Source organism: Canis lupus, chromosome 5 (genome assembly GCF_003254725.2).
Source record: "Canis lupus dingo isolate Sandy chromosome 5, ASM325472v2, whole genome shotgun sequence".
Taxonomy (NCBI): domain Eukaryota; kingdom Metazoa; phylum Chordata; class Mammalia; order Carnivora; family Canidae; genus Canis; species Canis lupus.
The window spans coordinates 76,615,590-76,642,899 of record NC_064247.1 but is presented as its reverse complement, the minus strand read 5'-3'; the positions used below and the strand labels follow the sequence as shown (position 1 = coordinate 76,642,899).

The window sequence follows — 27,310 nt, the reverse complement described above, 5'->3', positions numbered from 1 at the left end:
GACCTGGCGCTCAAACGAGGCTGGGGGCCTCGCGGGGCCGGAAGCGCGAAATGGGAACCAAGATGGCGGATCTCGATTCCCCTCAGAAGCTGTCAGGGGTTTCTCTGCCTGAGGGGATGGGAGGAGGCCGCTGCTCGGAAATCTCCACCGAGCTCATTCGCTCCCTAACCGAGCTGCAGGAGCTGGAGGCTGTATACGAACGGCTCTGCGGCGAGGAGGTGTGGGGCTGAGCCCGGGGCAGTGGGTAGGAGCCGTCAGTCGTGGGAAATCCGGGCTGTGGGAAGTTCTTTCTCTGCCTTTGCTGAGGGAAACAAAAAAAGCATAAATTGAAAAAGGAGTGTAGTTGAGCGTATTAGGGGGGACGTGACGTCTCTGTTCCCTTGGTCTGATGTCCCTAAGTTTGTTTTCCCTGTTATCTGGCGATCTCCTTCGCTCCCCTTGATTGCCCAGGCCCTTGGTGGAAATTTCTTGGCCAAAGCAGTTAGACTGACAGCGTATGTCAACTCGCTTGTTTCTCGAAATAAGAATAAGTAAATAAGTCTTTCATTGACTTAGCAATATAAAAATTATGAAACGCAAAAAAAAAAATTATGAAACGCTTTCACCGTGTTACCTCAGTTAAGCAGGAAGTCATCGCAAATAAACTCGAAGCGTTTTGCGACTTTTGGGGATGCAATTTAGGTAGTTAGCGTTTAGGTAAATGCACAGGTTTGTAGAAGTTTGAGGTCTTAAGACAGGCACAACTGTCTAATCTTGGACTAGTCCCTTTCACCTCTTGCACCTCTGCATTGTGTCAGATAAGGAACATGGCTTGCAACCTCCATTTTCCGTGGCAACCTGATGCTATCAATATATTTTTTAAAATCATTTGGGTTCTTTGCCACTCAGAAGAGAGAGATCCAAGCTCTGATCTAAAAGATCAGAGCTGGTAGCTGTTCCTGAAACCAGACTTTTAATTCAGATTTAATTGAGTACAAAAGGCAGCAGGAGGGAGAGGGGATTATTGATATCTAAGAATATTCTCAAATATTAACGTGCACCAACTCGAGCAGTTTGATAACATTTTTTTCAGCAAGTTGTGCTTTATAAAGTTCAGTACTCCCAACAGTACTACGCGTGCATTCATTGAGTCCATGTTTAAGGTGAAATTAAGACCATCTTATGGAATAATATTAGTTCTGTATTTGTATTTGATGAATGTCAAAGGGGAAGTTTCCCTCTGAATCCTACTGAGTTATTTTAATAGAAATGTATAACTGATATTGATGGCTATTAATGAACAATATTTCACATACTATGTTAAGCACTTTATGTTTGTTGCCTTGTTTGGCTCATACAGCAGTCCTATAGGATATGTATTACATTCTACAGATGAAGAAAGTCAAGCATTTAAGGTTAATGTCAGTTGCAGTAATGCAGCATATAACTTGGCTGAGAGGATTATGTATTTATCCCTTCTGGGTACTAACTGTACACTATGAAGAGACTTTTTTAACTACCACTTTGAAAGTTTCATTTGTTTAGGCATTATATATATTTTTTAAAGATTTTATTTATTTATTCATAGAGTCAGAGAGAGAGAGAGAGGCAGAGACACAGGCAGAGGGAGAAGCAGGCATCATTCAGAGAGCCCAATGTGGGACTCGATCCAGGGTCCCCAGGATCACCCCCTGGGCTGAAGGCAGTGCTAAACCGCTGACCCACCCGGCTGCCCTAGGCGTTATATTTTAGATGCCTTCCTGTGTTAGATACTATGCTAACTATATTGAATAAGAGTTTATTTCCTTCCTTTGTGGTATTCATCTGCTAGATGAGAATAAAATATACAGAAGGTATCAATCATTATGCAATGTGATAAATACAAAAATGAAGTATTGTTTGTTTAAGTTGTAAGAGAATTAAGTGAAAGACATTTGAAATGGGATTCACCCTTCAGCTAAGTGGTTGAGTTACATAACTCTTAAGGTTCCTTCTGATTAAGACGCCTGAGTGGCTCAGTGGTTGAGCGTCTGGCTTGGGCTCAGGTCATGATCCCAAGGTCCAGAGATTGAGCCCCACATCAGGCTCCCCAAAAGGAGCCTGCTGCTTTTCCCTCTGCCTATCTCTCTCTCTCTCTCTCTCTCTCTCTCTCTGACTCTCATGAATAAATAGAATCTTAAAAAAAAAAAAAAAAGGTTTCTTCTGACCATTCTGATGACAAAATGATTGTGTTTCAGAAAGTGGTGGAGAGAGAACTGGATGCTCTTTTGGAACAGCAAAATACCATTGAAAGTAAAATGGTTACTCTCCACCGAATGGGGTGAGTCTCCATCTCAGCAAGACCTATTGTAATTCCAACAAGTTCTGCTGGATAAATTCCTGTTTTTCCTAACTTTCTATTATAAAATGCCATCTAATTTTGAAATTTGAGGATTATTTCAAGGTTAAGTAAATACTTAAGGTACGCCTAGTCACATGGTTCTAAAAGTGTCTTCGGACCAGTAAGTACCAGAATCTTTGAGAAACTTGTTGGAAATGCAAATTATGAGGCCCCACTCAAAACCTACTGAACCAGAAAGAAACTCTGGGGGTAGAACCTGGGAATCTGACAAGCTTTTCACAAGCACACCAAGTGATCCTGATGTGTGGTTCAAGTTTTGAGAACCACTGTTTTTACAAACTTTGTGTATTTGCTAGTCATAAAAATTGCTCTTTTAACCTCATCACCCTCTTTGATTGTTGGTTAGTGCATTTTATACTCCACAGTGGGGAGTATTTGTTCTCTAGTTCTTTAGCAGTACCTATTTAGGGGAGTCTTTAGTATATAAAAGTAATTTTTTTACTTAGTATAGGCCTGAGTTTCAGTAAAATACTCTTCAGAAAAAGCTGTGAGTAGAGTGAACTGAGCTAAAAGTTGTGAGAAGGTATAAAGACAGTAGAAATCATAGTCACCATCTGTAAAAAATTTTCTATCTCTTACTCTGACCTTCTACCCCTATGGATATGTGTGTGCTGATATGTGTCTCCAGTCCCAACCTGCAGTTGATTGAAGGAGATGCAAAGCAGCTAGCTGGGATGATCACCTTTACCTGCAACCTAGCCGAGAATGTGTCCAGCAAAGTCCGTCAGCTTGACTTGGCCAAGGTAATCTCATTGAACTTCTGATGTTTGAAGTTAGCAGAGCACAGTACAAAAGCCGCCACATTAGAAATTAGAGCAGCACCATTCAATATAAATCTAATGCAAAATACCAAAACCCGACAAAGATACCACAAGAAAGCGTCAGACCAATACCTCTTATGAATAAAGACATAAAAACCCTCAACAATACCAGCAAAGCAAATCTAGCAACATATAAAAAGGATTGTACTATGATCAAGTAGAATCTATCCCAGGATCGCAGGCTTGTGTTAACATCTGAAACCCAAATAATATAATCCACTGTATCAAAAGAATAAAGGATAACAACCACATAATCCTCTCATAAGCTCAGAAAAAGCATAAACTCAAAAGACTGGTAGTAAAAGGGAACTTCCTCAACCTGATAAAGGCCATCTATGGGGACACCTGGGTGGCTCAGCGGTTGAGCATCTGCCTTCAGCTCAGGGCGTAATCCCAGGGATCAAGTCCCATGTCGGGCTCCCGGCAGGGAACCTGCTTCTCCCTCTGCCTGTGTCTCTGCCTCTCTCTCTGTGTCTCTCATGAATAAATAAAATCTTTTATAAATAAATACATAACATACGTACATACATAACTATAAACCGGTATTGACATATTTTGCCACCTTTATTTCTATACTAAGTCTTTGAAATCCAGTGTGTGATTTACACATCCTAATTTGGACTGGCCACATCTCAATTACTCAATGGCCACAGATCATTAATGACTACTGTAGCGAATAGCACAAGATCTGGGCTCTTGAATAAGTCAGTCCCAGCCTCCTTTTACCCCCTGTGAAATAGCATAACTTGCTGATCTATTTGTTGAGATTCTGCAAAAGTAACTTAACAATACATTATAGCCACACAGCCACCAAGTCACATGTTAAGGTTTCTTTAAAATATTCTTGCTTATTCTAGAGGCATCTGGCCGGCTCAGTGGGAAGAGTGTGTAACTCTTGATCTCAGGGTTGTGAGTTCTAGGCCCACATTGGGTATAGAAATTATTTAAATAAATAAAACTTTATTTTTTATTTTTTTAAAGATTTTATTTATTTATTCATGAGAAACACAGGGCGGGGGAGGCAGAGACACAGGCAGAGGGAGAAGAGAAGCAGGCTCCATGTAGGGAGCCTGACATGGGACTCGATCACAGGACTCTAGGATCACACCCTGGGCCAAAGGCAGACGTTCAACCGCTGAGCCACCCAGGTGTCCCTAAATAAAACTTTTAAAAAAAAATCTTGCTTATTCTAAAGGAAGAATACTTTCTACATGTTTCACCTATTTTATTATTTGGTTTATAATGTCCTCTTCTCAAATATTAAGTACACTCTGATTCCATTATTAATTTAACAACATAAGTCAAATATAAATATGCCTTGTCCCTGTTCCTGCTTCCATTAAAATGAATGATTTGGTCACATAAATAAAGTTGTATGATACTTATTAGTGTTATTGATCATCACCGATAACAGTTTTGTGAGTGGTAGTGGTTTTGGTTCAGGGCCTCTGGTTAACCGGATTCTGCCCCAGAATCTCTGTACCTTCTGAACAGATGTTTTGCAAGAATAGGACATTTTTTCTAAGCATCAAGTCTTTTTGCAGAATCGCCTCTATCAAGCCATTCAGAGAGCTGACGATATCTTGGACCTGAAATTCTGCATGGATGGAGTTCAGACTGCTTTGAGGAATGAAGATTATGAGCAGGCTGCAGCCCACATTCATCGCTATTTGTGCCTGGACAAGTCAGTCATTGAGCTCAGCCGACAGGGCAAAGAAGGTGAGCATCCATCCCAAACTGTTGATTTCTACGGTCATTACAAGCATTTGTAATGTGTATTGGTAAGCACCTATAATTTCTGGTCTAGTTACAAGCAGCTATAATCAGAACAAGACAAACTCAACCAAGAAAAGGGCAACTTAGGCAATTTCCTTGTCCAATACTCAACCTATATAGGTCATAGACCACCCTAGGGCAGGTGCTGTTATTCCCATTTTATAGAAAAGGAAACTGAATCCAGATCTGCTGTTCCTCTGGCCAGTGGGTTCTTTCCACTTGACCATATCACTTACTTATAAAATTAAATTCTTAGCCCTGCTTCTTAGGCCTTCTGTGATTTCAACCCACCCTGTCTTTCTCATCTTGTTTCATGCTATTCATTCATACATCCTTTCACTGTGCATATATAGAGCCCTTTTTATGCCAGAGTATTACTTGTAATACTTTAAAAAATACTTTTTTCATCTTTTTGTTTCTGTTCCTTTGTTTCATTATGTTCCTTCTATTCAGGTATCAAAACTCTACCCATCTTTAAAAGATGGGATATCATTTCTAGGAAGACCTTTATAATTACTTCAACCAAAAACTTGACTCGTGGACACTATTCTTATACACTTACCGTACACTTAGTTTGTTACATCTATTTATGCATGGATCTTATTTCTTTTGCTTGATTGTAATTTCTATGTATATTTCGAATGAATAGTGGTACACAAAGTGGCATAGAACTGACATAGTACCATTCTTTACATTCATTCCCATTTCTCCCCATTGTGCAGGCAGCATGATTGATGCTAACCTGAAATTGCTACAGGAAGCTGAGCAGCGTCTCAAAGCCATCGTAACAGAGAAGTTTGCAATCGCTACTAAAGAAGGGGATCTGCCCCAGGTGGAACGCTTCTTCAAGATCTTCCCACTGCTGGGTCTGCATGAGGAGGGATTAAGCAAGTTCTCAGAATACCTTTGCAAGCAGGTATGGCCCCTGACTGCTTGGTAGGATAGTGGTATGGTTCACTGACTATAGATTGGGGCACTGTATAGATCTAGTTTCTGTGGATATGTTCTCTCTTCTGGATTTAACTCCCCCTTTCTTGCTCTCACTGTAGCCTAGCAGGACTGAATGCACACATTCATTCAGCACTTATCTAGGCATGACCTAGACATCTACTGATATACATTCATTTCCAACAGACCAAGTGAAACCATAGGAAAATTAAAATGTAAATTCTGTGATAAGTTGAATCACCCTTTTTAAGCTATCAGCCAGGGCCTGGCTTCTTTTAAGAACATTCAGAGTTTTTTGTTAGTCATTTTAAGACTTCATAACCAGGCTTGAGTATCAAAATCAGCCACATTGAAATGAAGGAGGTGAGGTCACTTAAGGTTAAATCTTGAAAAAGAAACAAGTTTCAGTTAAAGCCTCAGCATCTTCCCTTTGATCTTAGATGGAAAGAAGCAAAGCTCAGCAGGCATGAGTGCAAAGGTTATTGTTTGTAACTATATATCAGAATGCATCCTGCCACTTCCCCCCAAAATTCTCTATAATGGAACACTGCTCTTCATTAAGAAAAATGAGTTCCATATGTGCTGACATATTTCAGTCTCTGACATATAGTTAAGTTAACAACTATATGCAGCATTTCTGCTTAAAATGATAGGTGTCAATAAAAATGTTTGCATAAGTATAGGGCATTTTTCAAAGGGTTAACAACAGTTATCTCTTGAGAGGAGACTTAGGAGACTGAGAAACCAAGGGAAGAACTGCTTTTCACTGAACATTCCTTTATTCCTTTGGAATGTTTAAGTGTGTGTCTTACCCATTCTAAAAAAAAATTAATTAAAGGTGCACCTGGGTGGCTCAGTCAGTTAAGTGTCTGCCTTTGGCTTAAGTCATGATCTCAGGGTCCTAGGATTGAGCCCCGCCTTGAGCTCCCTGCTCAGCGGGGAGTCTGTGTCTCCCTCTGGCCCTCCCCCTGCTCATGCTCCCTCTCTTTCTCTCTCTCTCAAAATGAATAAATAAAATCTTTTAAAATAATTAATTAGAATTAAATATTATAAATAAATAAATAAATAAATAAATAAATAAATAAATAAATAAAATATAATATAAGCGGGGGGGGTGGAGGACTGGCACTTTTTTTTTATCAGTACTTTGCCACCTGGGACCTAGAAATGGCTTCTGCTTTTAATCCTTTAAAAATCCCTCTGCAGGGATCCCTGGGTGGCGCAGCGGTTTGGCGCCTGCCTTTGGCCCAGGGCGTGATCCTGAAGACCCAGGATCGAATCCTACATCAGGCTCCCGGTGCATGGGGCCTGCTTCTCCCTCTGCCTATGTCTCTGCCTCTCTCTCTCTCTGTGACTATCATAAAAAAAAAAAAAAAAAATCCCTCTGCAGTACCCAGATTTGTTGTCCTGCTCAATTGAAGCACCATTAATGATAACTTTGAGTTAAACTTTGAGGTGATTACTGGAAGTGGGGATTCTTTTCTTTGGCTAATGGCAATATATATCTTCAAAGTAAAGGAAAGCATTATTTATATCTCTGAGTTGAAGAAGAGTTACTGCTGTGCTCAAGTTCTTTGTCTTGCCTGAGGCCCAGACAACTCCGAGCTTAAGAGAGGTTCCTCTGTGCTGCCTAGGCTTTCAAGGATCAAAGCAAACATGGGAAAAAGAAAGTCAGTGGGAGGTCTTTTTGGAAAACTGAGGCTAGCCTTTGATTTGAGAACTGTCTGTGGATTTTCCACTTTTTTCAGGTGGCCAGTAAAGCTGAGGAGAATCTGCTGTTGGTGCTGGGGACGGACATGAGTGATCGGAGAGCTGCAGTCATCTTTGCAGATACACTCACTCTTCTTTTTGAAGGCAAGCCTCTTTCTCCATTTGAAGAAGACTAAAGATGTTTCTGCCTAACACCCACATCCTAGCTTTTCTTCTCTCCCCACTAGCCTGATGCCTTTAGTTTAATCCTGTAGCTTGCTGTGTATTGATACATCGGAGAATTAACTTTCTTTTTTCTTTTAAAGATTTTATTTATTTGAGAGAGAGAATGTGCACAAGCAGGGAGAAGGAGAAAGAGAGAGAGAAGCAGACTCCCTACTGAGCAAGGAGTCCAATGTGGAGATTGATCCCAAGACCTTAAGATCATGACCTGAGCCAAAGGCAGATACCTAACAAGCTGAAGGCATAGCCACCCAGGAGCCTCTGTAGAATTATCCTTCTTTCTTTCTTTCCTTTTTTCTTTCTTTCTTAGAGATAAAGAGAGGCAAAGACATAAGCAGAGGGAGAAGCAGGCTCCCTGCGAGGAGCCCGATGCAGGACTCCATCCCAGGACTCCAGGGTCATGACCTGAGCCAAAGCCAGATGCTCAACCATGAGCCACCCAGGTGCCCTTAGAATTAATTAACTTTCTAATTAAGTATCTAAATAGGAAAAATTAGAGTCTCTCAAGTGTTTTGATCCTCCCCAGCCCTCAAAACCCAAATGCTAAGAGTAAATTTAACCCTAAAGTAAATTATTGGGAGGACAGTGATGCTGATTTCCAAAAATACTCCTATTAAACTATCAGTATAGAGGCGCCTGGGTGGCTCAGTCAGTTGAACATCTGCCTTTGGCTCAGGTCCTGATCTTTGGGACCTGGGATCAAGCCTGGCCTCCCTGCTCAGCAGGGAGCCTGCTTCTTCCTCTTCCTCTGCCTGCAGCTCCCCCTGCTTGTGCTCTTGCTCTCTCTCACTCTCTCAAATAAATAAATAAAATCTTAAAAAAAAAACAAAACTATCAGTGTAATGTAAATGCCTTCTGGTTTACCAAGCACTGCAGTGTTTAAATGGCAACTCCCAGCACTGGCAAGAACCACTTGTAATTTATTTTAGGAGTTAAAATTGCCTTAAAGCATTGAACTAGACCCCAGATCAGTCCCGGATAGAGGAAAGGAGTTTATTTTATGGGAAGAATATTTGGAATCCAGTCTTCTCATTTTCTCCATTGTAGGTATTGCCCGCATTGTAGAGACCCACCAACCAATAGTGGAGACCTATTATGGACCAGGGAGACTTTACACCCTGATAAAATATCTGCAGGTGGAATGTGACAGACAGGTGGAAAAGGTGGTGGACAAGTTCATCAAACAAAGGGACTACCACCAGCAGGTAAGCAGGGGAAGCTGCAGGTGGGTTTGGAAACAGTGTGAGCCATTGATACTGAATACAATAAATTGGAGGTGGGGTAGGGAAGGGATGAAAAAAGAGGTAGATAGAAAAATAAGTGCTGAATGCAAACTGCATCTTGCCTGTCACCAGCTTACTTTGGATTTAAGGTATTCTCAAGATGATACAGTGCAAAATTGAGAAAGAAGTAGAAAGGGCTTCCTGGAAGAAACAAATAGAAACATTAGAGCACCTCTCTATCTCAGAATGTGCAACAGTGCCTTCTGCTGATATAAGGAAAATTTTACTTACGTTCCTGTTAAGTGTTAAGTAATTTGTCTGAGATTTCTCCTTAGTTCCTTTTTTTTTTCTTCTTAGTTCCTTAAGTGCTCACAATAACACTTGCTTTTCCATGAACTTTTTTTCTCCTTTGAGCAGAGGAAGTAAGAGTAGGATTTAGAAATACAAGTAACCCATACAGTTTTACTTGTAGAACTCTAGGCGACTAGGCAGTAGTTCATTAGAACATCATTAACATCACTTTTAAGTGCAATAATAGAGATGAGCATTAGCATCTAAAGCAAAAGTAAATCTTTGGCCTATCTTCCTAATAGCTTACTGTTAAGCAAACTGAACTCAAACATTCTTGTATGCCCAAACTTTGGAGGGACCAGCAAGAGGAAGATAGAAGGAGGGTGGGGAAGAGCATTTTCATTTCTTTGGTGTATTGCAGTTCCGGCATGTCCAGAACAGCTTGATGAGAAATTCTACAACAGAAAAAATAGAACCAAGGTAATAATCCTCTTTTCTTCAGCCCATGAGAATTTGGATTGGTAATTGTGCACCATTCTGAGACTACTTTATTACAATGTGGTCTGTGTTTTAAAAATATTTTATCTATGACTCAAGCTTTTACTTTTGTCTAATAAAAGTAATATGCTTGTTAAAAGAAAATTCAAACATAAAATTGTATTCATTCGATCACTAAATTTTTACTGAGTACACATTATGGGTCAAACACTAGTCTTTGGTACTGGGATGTGACAGCAAGCAAAGTAAGCAAACCAAACAGTCATTCTTTCCTTGTGGCATTTGTAGTCTATAAAGTAGATAATAATAGCTAACATATATATAGTGTTTACTATATGGCATACATTGTTCTAAGCACTTAAATAATCCAGTCATTTATTCCAGCCTCTGTACTGTTGTCATTTTGGCTGGATAACTCTTTGTTATGGAGGACTGTGCTGTGCATTGTAAGATGTTTGGTAGCATTCTTGGCCTCCACCCTCTCACGAGATGCTGGTAGCCTGATGTTTCCAGACACTGCCAAATGTCTTGGGGGCAAAATTACCTTCATTTGAGGATCACTTATTTAATCCAGAAGCATTTTTTACAGAGGAGACTAAAGCCTGAAGAGGTTAAGTAATTGGCCCAAGGTCATACAGCTAGAAGACTACAGACCAGAAATAGAATCCAAGTAGTCAGACTCTAGAATTCATGTTGTTAATCATTATGATATACTAAGTGTAGGGTACAGAAGAGCATATAATAAAGGGATATAACTTAAGCTGATAAAGTTCAAGGAAAAATCTCTGAGGAAATGACCTTAGATCTGAGGCCTTAAGAGTAACTAGACATAAGAGATAAAGAGTTGGGGCGCCTGGGTAGCTCGGCAGTTGAGCGTCTGCCTTTGGCTCAGGGTGTGATCCCGGGGCCCTGGGATCAAGTTCCGCATTGGACTCCCCATTGGGAGCCTGCTTCTCCCTCTGCCTGTGTCTCTACCTCTCTCTCTCTCTCATTAATAAATAAAATATTTAAAAAAAAAAAAAAAGGTAGAGTTTTCCAGGTAGAGCAGGAAAAGCATGGGCAAAGTCTCTGTGTATTTGAAAAACTAAAAGGACAGTGTAGCTGAAGTACAGAATTGGACAGAGCCTCATATGAGGTGAATCCAAAGAGGTCATTAGAGTCAGGCCAATCAGGGTCCTATATTATAAGCCCTATAGAAATCATGTGATTACAGTATGACCAGATCTATGTTTTAAAAAGATCTCCTGAATAAATAAATAAATAAATATAAAATAAAATAAAATAAAATAAAATAAAATAAAATAAAATAAAAAGATCTCCTGGAGTTCAATGTGGAAAATGAGCTGATTTGTGTATATAATGTAAGGGAGGGGTTCAACTTCATTCTTTTTATTATGGATATCCGTCATTATCCCAGCACAATTTGTTGAAAAGATTATTCTTAGTCAATTGTCTGACCACTCTTATTGGAAATCAATTAATTGTAAATGTGAAGATTTCTAGACTCTCAGCTAATCTATATGCATATCCTTTTGCCAGTACCACCCTGTCTTCACTGTTGTAGCCTTATAGTAAGTTTTTAAATTGGGAAGTATGAATCCTACAACTTTGTTGTTTTTTTCAAGTTTGTTTTGGCTCTTCCTCTGGGTAGATGAATGGGTGTGGGACACAGTTTAATAGTGTATTCTAAAATCTCACCACTAAATAAGAGGTTGGGGAGATGTGTTTCCTTTCATGTGATGCATAAATAATTTTTACTCCAATCACTAACAAAAATACACATCCCAGTGTCTTATTCAGCCCCTGACAGTATTTTAACAGGTGATGGTTCAGGTAAAACAGATAAGTGGAATATGTGGTTGACAGCTGTCTGAGTTCAGTCGGGCCAGCAGAGCCAAGATGATCATCTGGCAGAGCTGACTCTTCTGGGCCCAGTGGGAGAGGGAGTTTGAGACTATGTTTGCCCTCCTGCTTATTCCTTCTGTTCCATGTATCTCAGGGAACTGGACCCTATCCTGACTGAGGTCACCCTTATGAATGCCCGTAGTGAGCTATACTTACGCTTCCTCAGGAAGAGGATCAGCTCTGACTTTGAGGTGGGGGACTCCATGGTCTCAGAAGAAGTAAAGCAAGGTAAACGGCATTTCCTGGGAGGAAATATTTTCTGGGAGGGCTAGGACAGAGTTGGCACTGTTTTCTAATGGTTAAACCACAGATCTCTTAACAAAATAACTAGAGCTTCTAGCCTCTGTGGTCTGTGGGCAAACTGACTCCCAAAAGGAAAGCTAGAATTACTAAATATTAGAATTGGACTGTATCTTTGAGCCTATTTAGTCATCTTACAGGTGAGGAAACCTAATACTCAGAATGGTTAATTTTCCTCTGATTTTTTTCTCCATACCATGTTTCCTTGCCAGCTCTGAGTTAGGTTTAGCATTTAAATAGGTGAAACGGCACCTGGCTGGCTCAGTCAATGGAGCATATGCCTCTTGATGTTAGGATTATAGATTTGAGCCCCACATTGGGTGTAGAGATTACTTAAAAGTAAAATCTTTAAAAAATAATAATAATGAATAAACTTAGTAAGTGATTTGTATACATGACATATAGGTAGAGCAAAAAGATATACTTAATTCCATAAGGGAACTTTTGGAAGTTATAGGAATATTCTAAAACTGGATTGTAACTACTGTTACAAAACTTTTTAAAGTTACTGCTAAGAAAACATTGAAATGTACACATACAAGGTATGAATTTTATGGTATATAAATAATACTTCAGGGGCACCTGGGTGGCTCAGTTGGTTAAGTGACCTTTGGCTCAGGTCATGATCCCAGCTCCTAGGATCAAGCCCCGTTTTAGGCTCCCTGCTCAGTGGGGAGTCTTCTTGTTCCGCTCCCTTTAGCCCTCACCCCACTCATGCTCATGCATGTACACACTCTCTCAAATAAATAAAATTTTTTTAAAAACTTCAATATTTAGTCATAATACTGAAGAAAGAATATATAGTATAAAGAGTATATGAAAAGAGTATATAGTGTAAAGAAAGCCTTTCACTCCCTCCCTCAGTCTTCCAGTTCCTCCAGTCAAAAGTTTTGAACGGGGCAGCCTGGATGGCTCAGCAGTTTAGTGCTGCCTTCAGCCCAGGGCGTGATCCTAGAGATCTAGGATCAAGTCCCACATCAGGCTCCCCGCATGGAGCCTGCTTCTCCCTCTGCCTGTGTCTCTGCCTCTCTCTCTCTGTATCTCTTATGAATAATAAATAATTTTTTTTAAATCTTTAAAAATAAATAAAAAGTCAAAAAAAATCTTTTTTAAGTTTTGAACGGGGGATCCCTGGGTGGCGCAGCGGTTTGGCGCCTGCCTTTGGCCCAGGGCGCGATCCTGGAGACCCGGGATCGAATCCCGCATCTGGCTCCCGGTGCATGGAGCCTGCTTCTCCCTCTGCCTATGTCTCTGCCTCTCTCTCTCTCTCTCTCTCTCTCTGTGACTATCATAAATAAATAAAAATTAAAAATAAAAATAAAAAAATAAAGTTTTGAACGGATAAAATACATTGAAAAAATATGCGCCACAGTCTTGTTTTATTTACAAATTGATTCTCCAGGTATTTAAGAAGACTATTTAATTCCTGCTAGTGAAGTACATGCAGGATTCTCTGAACTAGAGACTTGAAACTAACACAGGATCTGTGGCATTCTATATAACTTGTTTCAATAATACATGGCAAGGGAATTTTTATATGACCCAGAATGGTATTGCTTTGATTTGGTGTTTAAGGGAGGTTATATGCTCATTTGGAGTTTGGTGCTCATTGCTATTCATAATGACTGTCCAATACAGTAGCCACCAGCCCCATGTGACTGTTTAAATTTACATTTAACTAAAATTAGGAATTCAGTTTCTCAGTCACATTAGCCACATTTCAGGTGCTTAATAGCGGCTACCATATTAGACAACACAAAACACTGTAATCATCACAGAAAATTCTGTTGGACCAACACTGGTTTAGAGAATGTGAGTGTGTGACTCTTGATCTCAGGGTTGTGAGTTCAAGCCCTATGTTGAGTACAGGGATTACTTAAAAATAAAATATTTTTTAAAAATCACCATAATCTCCAATAACTGTGGTTTCCAATTATCTCGAATAAGGACAAAACATTTAGAAATAACCCAGGTGTCTAAAAATAGAGTTTTGTTTTTTTTTTAAATAGAGTTTTAAAAAATTTGGACGATCTGCTTGATAAAGTATCACACAGGCATTAAAAATAAGTAAGCTTTAAAAAAAAGAAGGTGGGCACCCCAGGTGGCTCAGCGGTTTAGCACCGCCTTCAGCCCAGGGCATGATCCTGGAGACCCGGGATTGAGTCCCACATCCATCCCTGCATGGAGCCTGCTTCTCCCTCTACCTGTCTCTCTCTCTCTCTATGTCTCTCTGTTTCTCCCTCTGCCTGTCTCTCTCCCTATGTCTCTCATGAATAAATAAATAAAATATTTTTTTTTTAAGATTTATTTATTTATTCATTCAGAGAGAGCGAGAGAGAGGCAGAGACACAGGCAGAGGAAAAAGCAGGCCCCATGCAGGAAGCCCGATGCTGGACTCGATCCCGGGTCTCCAGGATCACACCCCAGGCTGCAGGCGGCACTAAACCGCTGTGCCACCGGGGCTGCCCAATAAATAAAATCTTAAAAAAAAAAGCAGCTACGAACATTGAAAATATATCTTTTTTAAAAATTTTTGTGTTTGAGTATAGTTGACACACAATGTTACAGTAGTTTCAGATATATATGATATAATTTTTTTAAATATTTATTTATGTTAGAGAGGGAGAGAAAGAAGGAGTGTGTATGTTCAAGTGCAGGAGTAGGAGGAGGGGCAGAGGGAGAGGGAAGGAGACAATCCTCAAGCAGACTCCTTGCTGAGCATGGAGTCCTATGTTCACCTTGATTGGAGCCCTATGCCAACCTTGATCTCAGCCCTAAGATCATAATCTGAGCCAAAACCAAGAGTCACATGCTCAACTGACTGAGCTATCCAGGCTCCCCAAAGAGTATAGGATACAATTTTTTAAAGCAGAGTACAAAATTGTATCTGTACTGTGATTATAACCATGTAAATTATGCATAGATTGGGAACAAAGACTAGAAGGAACCTGGGAAAATGAAAACCGTTGAACCTTCTCTCTTGGGGAAGAAAGGTGAGTGTCCCTTTCTTGACTGTTCCCTAGAGCACCAGAAGTCTCTGGACAAACTCCTTAATAACTGCCTATTGAGCTGCACCATGCAGGAGCTAATTGGCTTCTATATTACCATGGAGGAGTACTTCATGAGGGAGACTGTCAATAAGGTAGGACAGAGGACACATCCCTTGGAAATGGGGCTTCCTGTCTAAGAAGGAAATGGCTAAAGCATGTCACATTTCTTGGTCCTGCTTTGAGAATATCCTTGCATGCAGACGGAGCAGTACCCCTTTGTATGGTTAGAGGGCATTTTTGGAGTTGGCATGTCCTCCAAAGACCCAGCTAGGTTGTCTTTCCCAAGGATCACAAAAGAACACCTCAGCTCCTCAAGGAACCTATCTGTGCCCTGCCTCCCTGAAGGTATGTGGGTGAGGAACCTTGGGGAAGAAGGGCCTCTCCTGATGTCTTACATTCTATGTAACAAATGTCCCCAGGGCAAAGGGCCTGAAAATTTAATGTCCTGTTTTGACAAGAAGGATCCACACCAAGTTGTGACCAGAGTAAGCCATGTTGGGAGAAACAAGGACAAGCTCAAAAGGGAGCAGAACCATCTAGAACAGTGGCAGAACTGGAGCCCTTATGGCTGCTTTGCCTTTCGGTTAGGCTGTGGCTCTGGACACCTATGAGAAAGGCCAGTTGACATCCAGCATGGTGGATGATGTCTTCTACATTGTTAAAAAGTGCATTGGACGGGCTCTGTCTAGCTCCAGCATCGACTGTCTCTGTGCCATGATCAACCTTGCTACTACAGAGCTGGAGTCTGACTTCAGGTAGGTTTGACTCCCTTTCTACTTTCTAGGAAGCAAAAAGGTCCTAGTTGTGATTGATTCCTGAGGCCCATGTTGCTTCCTTTTCTTCCATATGATTCTAGTTCAGTGCTATCTAGAATATAAGCTCCTATTCATGGTACAGCATCCTTGGCTCCAGGCAGCTTTACAGCAGCCACATATCTTACAAGCCAAATCTGTGATCCCTGCACTGGATTAGAAGGGTTATTAGCCCTCAGACCTAGGAAAGAGAACAGGCAGCTTCAGTTGAAGGCAGTAGTTGTAATATAGCAGTTATAGTTACCATTGCTACAGGCCAGGCACTATGCCAATTTCCTGCTCTTATTCAGTCCTGATAACAACCCTGTGAGGCAGGAACCATTATAGATGAGGAAACTAGGGCTCAGGGAGATCATACACCTCATAAATGGTGGAATATGTAATAGATCCCAGAACTAACTCCCAAAACCTATTCTATTCTCTCACCACTTACATGGTATTGCCTTTCACTAAGCTGTTTACTAAGCCTTCTCTTGAGCTTGTTGGAGCTCAGTGGTGATAACTGAAATCCTCATAGAGAGAAAAGAATTGGCCAGTGTCCTCTATATGTTCTCATCATATAGGTGCCTTTGAAAAGGTATTGGTCTCTTTCATACCCTGGATGCTCAAGTTCTCCTACAGTGATCTCAAGGATTGGTTATTCCCCCCAAAGAGCAGTTCATGCTACTCGGTTAGGGTCTTGGGCTCCTGGTCCTGCTGTCCTGGAAGCCAATTGAATGCTGTCAATCTCCATGTGCCATTCTTCCCCCCCCCCCCCCCCCGCCCCGCCAGGGATGTTCTGTGTAACAAGCTGAGGATGGGCTTCCCAGCCACCACCTTACAGGACATCCAGCGCGGGGTGACGAGTGCCGTGAACATCATGCACAGCAGCCTCCAGCAAGGCAAATTTGACACAAAAGGCATTGAGAGCACTGACGAGGCCAAGCTATCCTTCCTGGTAGGTAGTCCCATAGGTTGAGAGCTGGTCCATTTATTTCAAGAAGTTAAATTATGACCTCTAAGCCACAGTATAATTAGCTTTCAACTAGAGACTTTTCATCTAGTGTCTCTATAGAAGGAAAACTCCTTTGGGATCCCTGGGTGGCGCAGCGGTTTGGCGCCTGCCTTTGGCCCAGGGCGCGATCCTGGAGACCCGGGATCGAATCCCACGTCGGGCTCCCGGTGCATGGAGCCTGCTTCTCCCTCTGCCTGTGTCTCTGCCTCTCCGTCTCTCTCTGTGTGACTATCATGAATAAATAAATAAAATCTAAAAAAAAAAAAAAAAAAAAAAAAAAAAACTCCTTTAAGGAAAGCTCCTCCGAGAAGGTTCTGAAATCACTTCTTATCTAGGGACCTATTTCTGAGCTGCCCAATCCAGGATATCACTGTTCCCTGCCTGGAAGGCTGGGCACCTCAGCCCTCCTGAGTGCTCATTCCCAAGAGCACTATGAAGCTGTTCAGGGTATCAAGCTTGGTTTGTATCTGCCACAGAATCAACTGTAATATCTGTGCCAAGCCTCCAGACCACTTTTCTGAGGGCGGTCCCCAACATGGGTGGATACTGATCATTTAGGCCTACCAGGGCTGTTTACCTAGTTCACTTCTTAGGCTTTCAATTTCCTCAGAAATATTACCTTCTTTTTTTTTTTTAAGATTTTATTTACTTATTCATGAGAGACAGAGAAAGAGGGCAGAGACATAGAGGAAGAAGCAGGCTCCACACAGGAAGCCCAATGTAGGACTCGATCCCAGGACCCAGGATCATGCCCTGAGCCAAAGGCAGATGCTCAACCACTGAGCCACCCAGGCATCCCAAAACATGACCTTTTTAAAGCCTTCAGCCAGAGTGACAGATAAGATGAAGCAGTGAATCTTACCAGTTGTATGACAGCTGGGAAGGGAGAAGCATAGAAGGATGAAAGGATTTATACAAGGTTAACAGCCAGTTTGTGATGAACCAAAAGAATACAGAAGAGTCCTGAGCCTGTAATCAGCTCTTTCTGGCAGGTGTTGTCTTCGCATGAGTGGTAACAGTGCTGTCAGAGGTCATTCTGCTCTACCCCCACATTGGCCAGAGTCTGAGTCTACTTGGCACCTGGGGTTCAGAGTCTGAAGGAAACATCCAAAAGCAGAGCTCTCAGTAGTCTATAGATGGGGGTCTCTGAACACCCTGGGGTTGGATGCCAAACATGTCCCTTTTTTTTCCTTATCTGAAAGCAGCATCCTTAGCTTTTATCAGCTTCTTAAAGTGTCTATGACCCCAAAAGAATTAAGAGCTGTTATTTTCAGAGACAGAAGCATAAACACACTGTGTTCTACCCACCTGTGCAAGGGAACCCACAGTAACTCATCCTCAGACAAATTCATTCTGGAGTCTATTTAGGCCGCCCCACTCTCTTCCTTTTTTTTTTTTTTTTAAGATTTTATTTATTTATTCATGAGAGACACACACAGAGAGAGAGAGAGGCAGAGACACAGGCAGAGGGAGAAGCAGGCTCCACACAGGGAGCCCGATGCAGGACTCGATCCCGGGACTCCAGGATCACACCCTGGGCCAAAGGCAGGCGATAAACCGCTAAGCCACCCAGGGATCCCCTCCACTCTCTTCCTGTCACTGAAAATATTTTCCCTGAGCATGGGTGATTGGAGATGTCCTGGTTGTTCCAAGAAAGAGGATCATCTCCAAGAAGCTTCTGAAATCCGACACCATTGGACAACTTTGCCAAAATGTCTGGCAGCCAGCTTCATATGATCATGAACCAACTTAAATTTTTCATTTTGTTTGCATTCGTTATTTCATTTTCTATAGAACTTACTTTTATTTTTTCATTTCTCTGCTCAAAAATGGTTCCTACTAACGACCACCTGAAAGCTTTTTTGGTGGTTTGTTAACAGCCCCCTGAGTCCTTCCCATCCTGTCACTCTAGTGCCATTGTCCTCTACTTGTCCCACAAGTCCCCATTACACTGGCTGCCACTCAGACAGCTTCATTGTTTGAGGGCCCAGAAGATAAGGCCAACAAGAAAGGTGATGCTAAATGCTTGGTGACAGGTTTCTAGTTTTCCCGATGCCAAGTACTTAAAATGTCATCACTCCCACTGCAGCGCCTATTTCTTATGTCACCTTGATTCATTTGGCTGTCAAGATGAATTCCCCAATGGTGCTGACATATCAGTCGTCATGAGCCAGGGATAAGCCTAGTGAATCCATGCTTACAAGGACTGTCAGTAAAAGGAAACTCTGAAATCAATACCTTTTGAACTCAAATCCATTTTCCCCTTATGGTAGATTTTTCTTATACCCTTAAATGCCTTGGAAACATTTAAGTTGTGGCCTTCATCCTTGAGCTGTCATGACAGTCATGACAGTGCACTTATTTCTCTGGAAGCTTGTGATTTTAGCAGCCTTGTGTGTGGCATGCTAACAAAAGGCATGCAGTCTTATCCATCCCCCATGGAAGCGACCTTAGCAGCACTGTCAACAACACGATCTTTCAGTATTGGCTGCAGGACAGTGATAAGGGAAGCACTCTTGGGAACCCAAGAAGGCCATCCTAATCTCAATCCCTGGGGTTCTGGGATTCTTCTTTTACCCCCAGATCCTGACACTTCTGACTCCTCTCTTGAAAACTGGCTCCTGGGAAGATACCTGGGTGGCTCAGCAGTTTAGCACCTGCCTTTGGCCCAGGGCGTGATCCGGGAGTCCCGGGATCGAGTCACACATCGGGCTCTCTGCATGAAGCCTACTTTTCCCTCTGCCTGTGTCTCTGCGTCTCTCTCTCTCTCTGTCTCTCATGAATAAATAAATAAAATCTTAAAAAAAAAAAAATTGGCTCCCTGCTACCTCACCCCTGCCTTCACGGTCATGCCACCACTTCAGAGACAATATGATTCTCTCAGATCCTAGTTCCATCCCCACAGCCTCTAGATTAATATTCCCAAGCCACAGCTGTGCTCATGCAGCATTCACCTGGGAGGTAGTAATCCTCAGTGCCACCCCATTGGCCACAGGAGAGCATAGCTACCAAGTCCCAGTCTGACTTAGCTCATATCTACAGCTTTACTCTTGCCATTTCCTGCAGATATCTGTGCAATGACTCTGCTGATCCCCAAATATGTTTTAGGGTTTCCTGCCACTCTGCAACTGTGTTTATGCTATCCTTTCTGCAGAACACGTTCATTTATTCATTCATTTAACAAATACTGAGATGCTTCTATGTATCAGGCACCATTCTAAGATCTAGAACTGGACTGCCCAGTGTAATTAATAGCCAGGAGGCAGAGGTGGCTATTTAAATTTAAATTTAAACCAAAAATCCACTTCCTGAGTTAACTAGCCATATTTCAAATGCTCACTAGCCTAATGTACAGATGGCTAAGGACTACTGTACCAGACAGTTTTAGAATATTTCCATCATCAAGAAAGTTCTGTTGGGCAATGTTCTACTGGAGATAGAGCTCTAAAGAAAACAATAGATCCCTGCCTTCATGAAGCTTTCATTCTAGTGGGAAAGGCAAACAAGAAACAAACAAAATAATTCTGGATAATTCTAAATACCGTTAAGAAAATATCAAAGGGGATAGACAGTGCCTTAGAAAAACATTGTTATGAGCGGAAAGATCTACTCCCCCTCATTTGTCAGAATTACTCCAGCCTTTTCAAGCTGAATTAAGTTCATCTCAGTTACCAGCTCTGCCATGGAGCTTTCCTTGAATGCCTTGGACCAAAATGTTTCTTCTAAATGGCATAGCAGTTTGTGTCTTAATCATCACTTTCGTTACATGCTGTTTTTTATGACTGGTATTTCTGCTATCACTTCTTTCTTTTGTTTTCTTTTTAAGATTTTATTTATTTATTCATAGAGACAGAGAGAGAGAGAGAGAGGCAGAGACACAGGCAGAGGGAGAAGCAGGCTCCATGCAGAGAGCCTGACGTGGGACTCAATCCAGGGTCTCCAGGATCATGCCCTGGGCTGCAGGCGGCGCTAAACTGCTGCACCACCGGGGCTGCCCTCTGCTATCATTTCTTATGATAGAGTTATGAAAGAAGGAGCTCTTGGCTGTGAGTAGACAGACCTGATTTCTATTCCTGGCTCTAGCCCTGTGGCCTATTACAAGGCCTTTATTTTTCTGCATGGTGTTTATCATTACCTGATATTTCTTATCCATGCTCGCTTTGACAGCACATATACTGATATTTCTTATCTGATTTGCCTTCTGGAATGTGAACTCTATGCCAGGGTGGATTTCAGGAAACATTTCTTAAATGAATGTCAGCCTTTGCCTCACAGACCTGGGCTTGGAGCCCAGGACTTCTCCTAGTCCTGTGTGCCTAAACATGGAACAAAAAGACTTGAAACCTTGGGTCACTACCCTTGAGGTCAGATGGCTTTGCTACCTTAGTGTCAGGCACAGAAGGAAGGGCAAACCTAGTTCACCATTCTGCCCAGTCTGAGAACCGAGCACCCTTCCGGATGACATTGCTATGGGTGTTCCTTAGACCTCCTCTGAGCATCAGGAGTACAGCTGTAGCCAGTCTGGCACTGAAGTGGGTACAGACACTGGTAAACAGGAAGTCACATTTTTCTGTCCTCAACTCCCAGGTGACCCTGAACAACGTGGAAGTGTGCAGTGAAAACATCTCCACGCTGAAGAAGACACTGGAGGTATGGAGAAAATCGCCTATCAGTTTGCAGCAGCTGCAGCCTCTCTGGGCCTGCTTATGGAGGGGGGTACTGTGCATTCCCTGGCATCAAGCCAGTCTTCCTTCAGCCGACTTGAGGGGCTTCACTTACAATCAACCCACAAGTTAGAAGATCAAAATTCAAATTAGCACTTCCAGCACTAGTTGACCTGTGATGTCAGGCAAGTCCCTTAACTCCCTGAGCCTCAGCACACTCATCTACAAAACAGATCTCCTTCTTGCCCTGATTTGGGTTTATTGAGGGACATAATTTAAAAGGGATTGAAAGCACTTTAAAAAATGATAAAGTAAAAAAAAAAAAGATAAAGTCCTCTAAAACTGTTAGGAAAAAAAAAAAAAAAAACTGTTAGGAAATTAAGATGAAATAGAGTTCTCCAAACCCTATACAAAGCTGTTGCTGTTACCAGTTTTTAAAGGAAGGCTACATAATGTGGTGGAAATTACTTGGGCTTGGAAGTCAGATATCCCGGAGTTCATATCTTCACTTGACTGCTGACCAGTTGTGTGGCATAAGGCAAGTTCTCTAACCTCCCAGAGCCTTAGCATCCTCATGTATAAATAGGGAGAATGATCTCTGCCTGGCAGAGTTGTGAGAATTGAATATGATAATATAGAATACCTGGTATGTAAGAGGCCGCAGGGGTAGTTAATCATCATACTAATAATTACAAGTAATAGCACAGAGCACTCATTTTGTTAACTGTTATAAAATGAGGGGCCCAACTCTCCCCCACTCCAAAACTCTGGGAGAGGAAAGAAGCCAGGCTCCTGCTACCACATTGGACACTACTCCAAGGAGGATATGTTGCTGCAGAGGCACAGGGCTCAGTGCACAGGCTGATGACAAGAGTTGGCTTCAGGATTGGGCAGACAGGCAGCCAGGAGCCAGCAAAGGCGGGAGGGCCTTGTAACTGATGGGATTCCTGAAGGAGGCTCAGAGAGAGTGGCCAGGTGGGAGTTTCAGATTAGGAATTTACCCCCAAAAGGTCTTAAAATGGAATAAAATTAAGAATGATACTTACAAAGTACCAAAAGCATAGTGGGTCTCTCACACGGTATGTGTTCAACAAGGCAGCTGTCATCATTGTTGAGTCACAGCACCTTAGATTGTATTCCTGACTTTGTCCTTAACATTGGAATATTGGATTTGGAAGGAATATTTTGGGAAATGCTAGACATTCAGAACTGAGCCAGTAGAATTAGCCAAGTGAAAGAACAGAAGTTTAGCAGAGCTGAAAAAAACCATTCCCATAAATCCCACCCACCTTAGATTGGCATTTCATGTGTATTCTTTCTGAAGCCCACCAGCAACCCTTTGACATAGGTCGGATGGTGTGATGAGGTTAAAAGACTAGGTAAAGATAGTGCATATTGGAACTGCTGTGGAACTGCTGTGGAATTAAAGCTTGTGCCTGCTGGATTCGTCCCTTTGCAGCTCTTCCACACTGCGGCTCCTGTGGTAGCCAAAACAGCACAGACTTCTAAGGAGCTCCTGGCAAACCAAAACATAATGAGTTTCAAGCAGTTCCCCTTGTGGTATTCTCTATGCCTAGGTGTAATGTGGGGGTTAGGAACAGGTACTCTGGAGCCAGAATCCCAGCTTGAATCCCAGCTCCACAACTTAACTGTTGGGAGGTGTGAGACAAATTAACTTCTCTCTGCTTCAGTTTCCTCATCTATACAAAGGGATAGTAATAGTACCTACTTCATAAAATAGGTACTTTAGTTAGTAGAAGTTATATGGCATACAGTAAGCACTTAAATTTTAACTGTGATCATGATGATCTCCTTGGGCAGCCAGACCAAATTATTTTTTAATTTTTTTTATAAAGAATTATTTATTGGAAAAAAAAAAAAAGAATTATTTATTGGGGTGCCTTGGTGTTAAGAGTCAGATGCTTAACCGATTGAGCCACCCAGGTGCTCCCGGGACCAAAATTATTTAAAAAGTAGAAACTATAACAACGAAAGCTAGTGTCTCCTTAGTGTCTACTACTTGCCAGGAACTGCACTAGGCACTTTGTGCATCATCTCCTCCACCTCTCCAAACCACCATGGGGACAGAAATTTGTGTTCCCATTTTATAAACAGGGAAATTAAAGCTCAGAAGCTTTAAATCACTTGACCAAGGTCACTCAACCAATATGTAGCTAAGCCAGGATTTGAAGCAAGAATGTCTGGCTCTAAAGATATGAAAAAACTTCTGGCTTTTATGTTTCTTATTCACACTCCCTGATACAATACTCTCATCTTATAAGGAGTTAAAAGGAAACCAAATGGCTAGCCACTGGGATAGAATCTGTGTTTTCTGAAACCTAGCAAGAACTCTTGCCTAGGGGACGCCTGGGTGGCTCAGTGGTTGAGCATCTCTGCCTTCGGCTCAGGGCCTGATCCCAGGGTCCTAGGATCAGGTCCTGCACTAGGCTCCCTGCCTATGTCTCTGCCTCTGTGTCTCTCTCATGGATAAATAAATAAAATCTTAAAAAAAAAAAAAGAACTCTTGCCTAGGATCAACTATAGCTGCTGCCAGAGAAAGCTGGAGTTGGAGAAATGGCTGGTTATACGTGGGCATCCTCTCCACCTTCCCCACACCCTGCACGGCCCAGCCATGCTTGGAAGCCTTATAACTGGGTGCTCTCCCCTAGAGTGACTGCACCAAGCTGTTCAGCCAGGGCATTGGAGGGGAGCAGGCCCAGGCCAAGTTTGACAGCTGCCTTTCTGACCTGGCTGCCGTGTCCAACAAATTCCGAGACCTCTTGCAGGTAAGCCACAGGATCAGATGCTGACTGAATCCTGTGCCTGTATGTTGCTCTGAGAATATTGTTAATGTTTTATTACTGGCTCCATATACACAAGGAAACAAGGAAGACTGAGGGAATAGCAGTAAGACACTGAACTCATGTGAGTCCCTTGAAGATTAAAGGTTTTTCAGCAGTTGTCATGCTGACAAGCCAGGATTCAGCTCTCCTTGAGTCTCCACTTGGCCCCCACAGTGCCAAGAGCCCAGAAAGGTGCTCAGAAGAATTGGAACCACGTGGTTACTCAGACCTGCTGCTTGCCCTTAGCCAAAGGTCCCGCCTAGTACCAGGCATTCAGAAATCTCTTGCGTTTGCCAAACCAGCCCCCGTGGCCTGGACCTGATTTGGCACAGATCTGCAAAGGAACAGGTTGTTTCTCTTTGATTAGCATGATCTCTGGTAGACTTTGGACAGGCCCACAGGAAAGCCTGAGAACTGGAAGAAAGCCCTGGCAGCCATGGGGTGGATGGAGCAGAAGGGAAGGGAGAGGTTTATGTGTCTTTTATGTCTGATGCGTCTCTGCCTTGTCCTTCCGCAGGAAGGGCTGACAGAGCTGAACAGCACAGCCATCAAGCCGCAAGTGCAGCCTTGGATCAACACCTTCTTATCTGTTTCCCACAACATTGAGGAGGTCAGCCTGACCATAGGCAGCCATCAGGCCCAGGATGACTCCTCATTCTCCCAACCCCCTGGCTGGAAGGCAGTGGAGCTGTCTGAACACACCAGCCCTTGCCTACTTCTCTGGCCCACTTCCCTCACCCTGGAAACTAGGTTGTTCCCAAGAAACAGGTTGTCCCTGCAGACAGAGGCTCTAAAAAACATGTGTAGGGGGTTTGCCGTGACCTGACACATCCTCTTTTATTGAGGCTTTTTGCCCTACCTATCAGACTTGGGAGTTTTTTTTTGTTTCTGTTTTTGTTTTTTTTCCGAGCCTAATGATGTCATTCCTGTAGAACATAAGATGCAAAAGGAAATAAAATGCCAGGAGCTTTACCATATTGTGTGGGCCACGGCTGCAGCCCAGGGCCATTTCCTGATTGGAAGTATGATATAAAAGCAGCAGCAGCATATGCCAGCATGAATGTCCAAGCTGCTTTTAAGCTGGATGAGTGAGGAAAGCCCTGTTTTCTTGGGTGAAAGTAGGGGTAGGGTGAATGGTACCATCTAGAGAGGCCCCCAGTAGTGACCCAGCTTGTTTCCTGAATAGGAAGAATTCAACGACTATGAGGCCAATGACCCTTGGGTACAACAGTTCATCCTTAACCTAGAGCAACAAATGGCAGAGTTCAAGGTGAGCAGGGGCTCTAGAGACCAGGGTATGGAATTACCTACCTCTGCCCAAATCAGCAGCCTTTGGCTTCTCATCTCATTCTGTTGGGAACCCCGAAAACTCTTCCAGGTCCCAGCCTGTAGACATACCCGATGGCCTCTTGTAACTGTGCTCACCCCCAGAAGACTCCTGTTGGAGGCACAGGGACTTAGGTAGGACTCCTGCTAATGTCTATCCTCTGTGTGCAGGCCAGCCTGTCCCCAGTCATCTATGACAGCCTGACCGGCCTCATGACCAGCCTTGTTGCAGTCGAGTTGGAGAGAGTGGTGCTGAAATCCACCTTTAACCGGGTAAGGTTCAGGGAGTACAGGTCCCTAGCTCTTTTGCTTTTCCTCTGAGGAAGACAAGTTCTGCAATCCGAGGACTCGCAGGCCCTCTGTCTGCTACCTGCAGCCTCTGCATATGTAACCCCAGTCCTGCCCTGGCATCTGAGGCCTTGAAGCTGACTGAGATACCACATGAGGGCAAGGCCTTGAACAGTGACTGAGCTTGTACTCCCTTGCAGCTGGGCGGTCTGCAGTTTGATAAGGAGCTGAGGTCACTAATTGCCTATCTTACCACGGTGACCACCTGGACCATCCGAGACAAGTTTGCCCGGCTCTCTCAGATGGCCACAATCCTCAATCTGGAACGGGTATGTGTGGCTCCCTTGACCTGGCGAGGGAAAGGTGATTGGGAAGACAGGCAGAGACAAAATTTGGATCCTTGCTTTTCCCTCAATGCCAAGTGTCCATGAGCAGCCCAGCCCTACAGAGCACCTTCATTCTGGGCACCACCCCTGCTCTGCCTCTGATGGAGCTCAAGGCCTCCTCTCAGGACGGCCTCTCGTTGCTGACTTGCCGCTCTTCCCCACAGGTCACGGAGATCCTAGATTACTGGGGCGCCAACTCTGGCCCATTGACGTGGCGCCTCACCCCTGCCGAAGTACGCCAGGTGCTGGCTCTGCGCATAGACTTCCGCAGCGAGGACATCAAGAGGCTGCGCCTATAGCCGCCAGGGGGAGCCCATCTGGCCCGTCATACTTCAGGTCCCATTCCCTAAGTGGCCACAGCCAAGTAGCTGAGCAAGGCTGTCTGGCTTGGGGAGCTTTGCCAGTGCAGACTGTTCCATCCATTGAGACAGCAGGAAATAAGGCTCAGCTCACTCTGCTGTCTGCACTCAGACCTGTCTGAGTGGTGCTTTGCAGGCAGCCTCTCCTCACCAAGAGTGGTGAGTCCCCCTGGGCTCCTCTAATTATGTGGGAAAGCCAAAGCAGGCCAGCTTTCTGCATGGGTGGTCGTTCTCTTCTCCTTAGATACTACAGCAAACCAGCTGCCTCCCTGCCAGTCCTAAAGGACTTGGGTATATCTGGGGACCGGGGGAATTAGGTTTACTCTGAGGAGAGTCTGTGATGTTTATGATCACCCTGAATAAAGACACTCCTTGGATGGATGCCAGCATGCTGTTTCCAGGGAGGGCTGGATGCTGTAGGACAAGACAAGTCCACCAGTTGTGCTGAGATGTGAAGGCAAAAGCCTAAAGTCTCAGCCTCCTCCCGCACCCAGAGCAGTGTACAGCCACCGTC

At 43.1% G+C, this 27,310-nt stretch overlaps 1 protein-coding gene across 2 annotated transcripts; it reads left to right on the top strand.

Annotated features, from left to right (window-relative positions):
- Window positions 1-21: 21 nt before the first annotated feature.
- Window positions 22-27,177, top strand: COG4 (component of oligomeric golgi complex 4). Of its 2 annotated transcripts, none has more exons than XM_025426787.2 (19): window positions 22-218; window positions 2,217-2,299; window positions 3,009-3,123; window positions 4,746-4,920; window positions 5,700-5,893; window positions 7,674-7,779; window positions 8,905-9,062; window positions 9,793-9,851; window positions 11,869-12,002; window positions 15,098-15,216; window positions 15,713-15,879; window positions 16,708-16,873; window positions 21,518-21,580; window positions 24,264-24,380; window positions 24,955-25,047; window positions 25,624-25,707; window positions 25,935-26,036; window positions 26,252-26,380; window positions 26,602-27,177. In XM_025426787.2, exons 1-19 carry the CDS (start codon window positions 51-53, stop codon window positions 26,734-26,736), a joined length of 2,367 nt encoding a protein of 788 aa, XP_025282572.1. In that variant the 5' UTR covers window positions 22-50; the 3' UTR covers window positions 26,737-27,177. The 2 variants fall into 2 exon arrangements, with proteins under 2 accessions (XP_025282572.1, XP_035571987.1); XM_035716094.2 differs by having other exon boundaries at window positions 104-244.
- The last annotated feature ends 133 nt before the right edge of the window (window positions 27,178-27,310 follow it).

What these genes read in the sequence shown, in the direction of transcription:
- COG4 (XM_025426787.2), top strand. Translation starts at nt 51, where the DNA reads ATGGGAACCAAGATGGCGGATCTCGATTCCCCTCAGAAGCTGTCAGGG. An exon ending in AATTCCGAGACCTCTTGCAG is followed by an intron (nt 24,381 to 24,954) that starts GTAAGCCACAGG and finishes GTCCTTCCGCAG; the next exon opens with GAAGGGCTGACAGAGCTGAA. An exon ending in AACAAATGGCAGAGTTCAAG is followed by an intron (nt 25,708 to 25,934) that starts GTGAGCAGGGGC and finishes CTCTGTGTGCAG; the next exon opens with GCCAGCCTGTCCCCAGTCAT.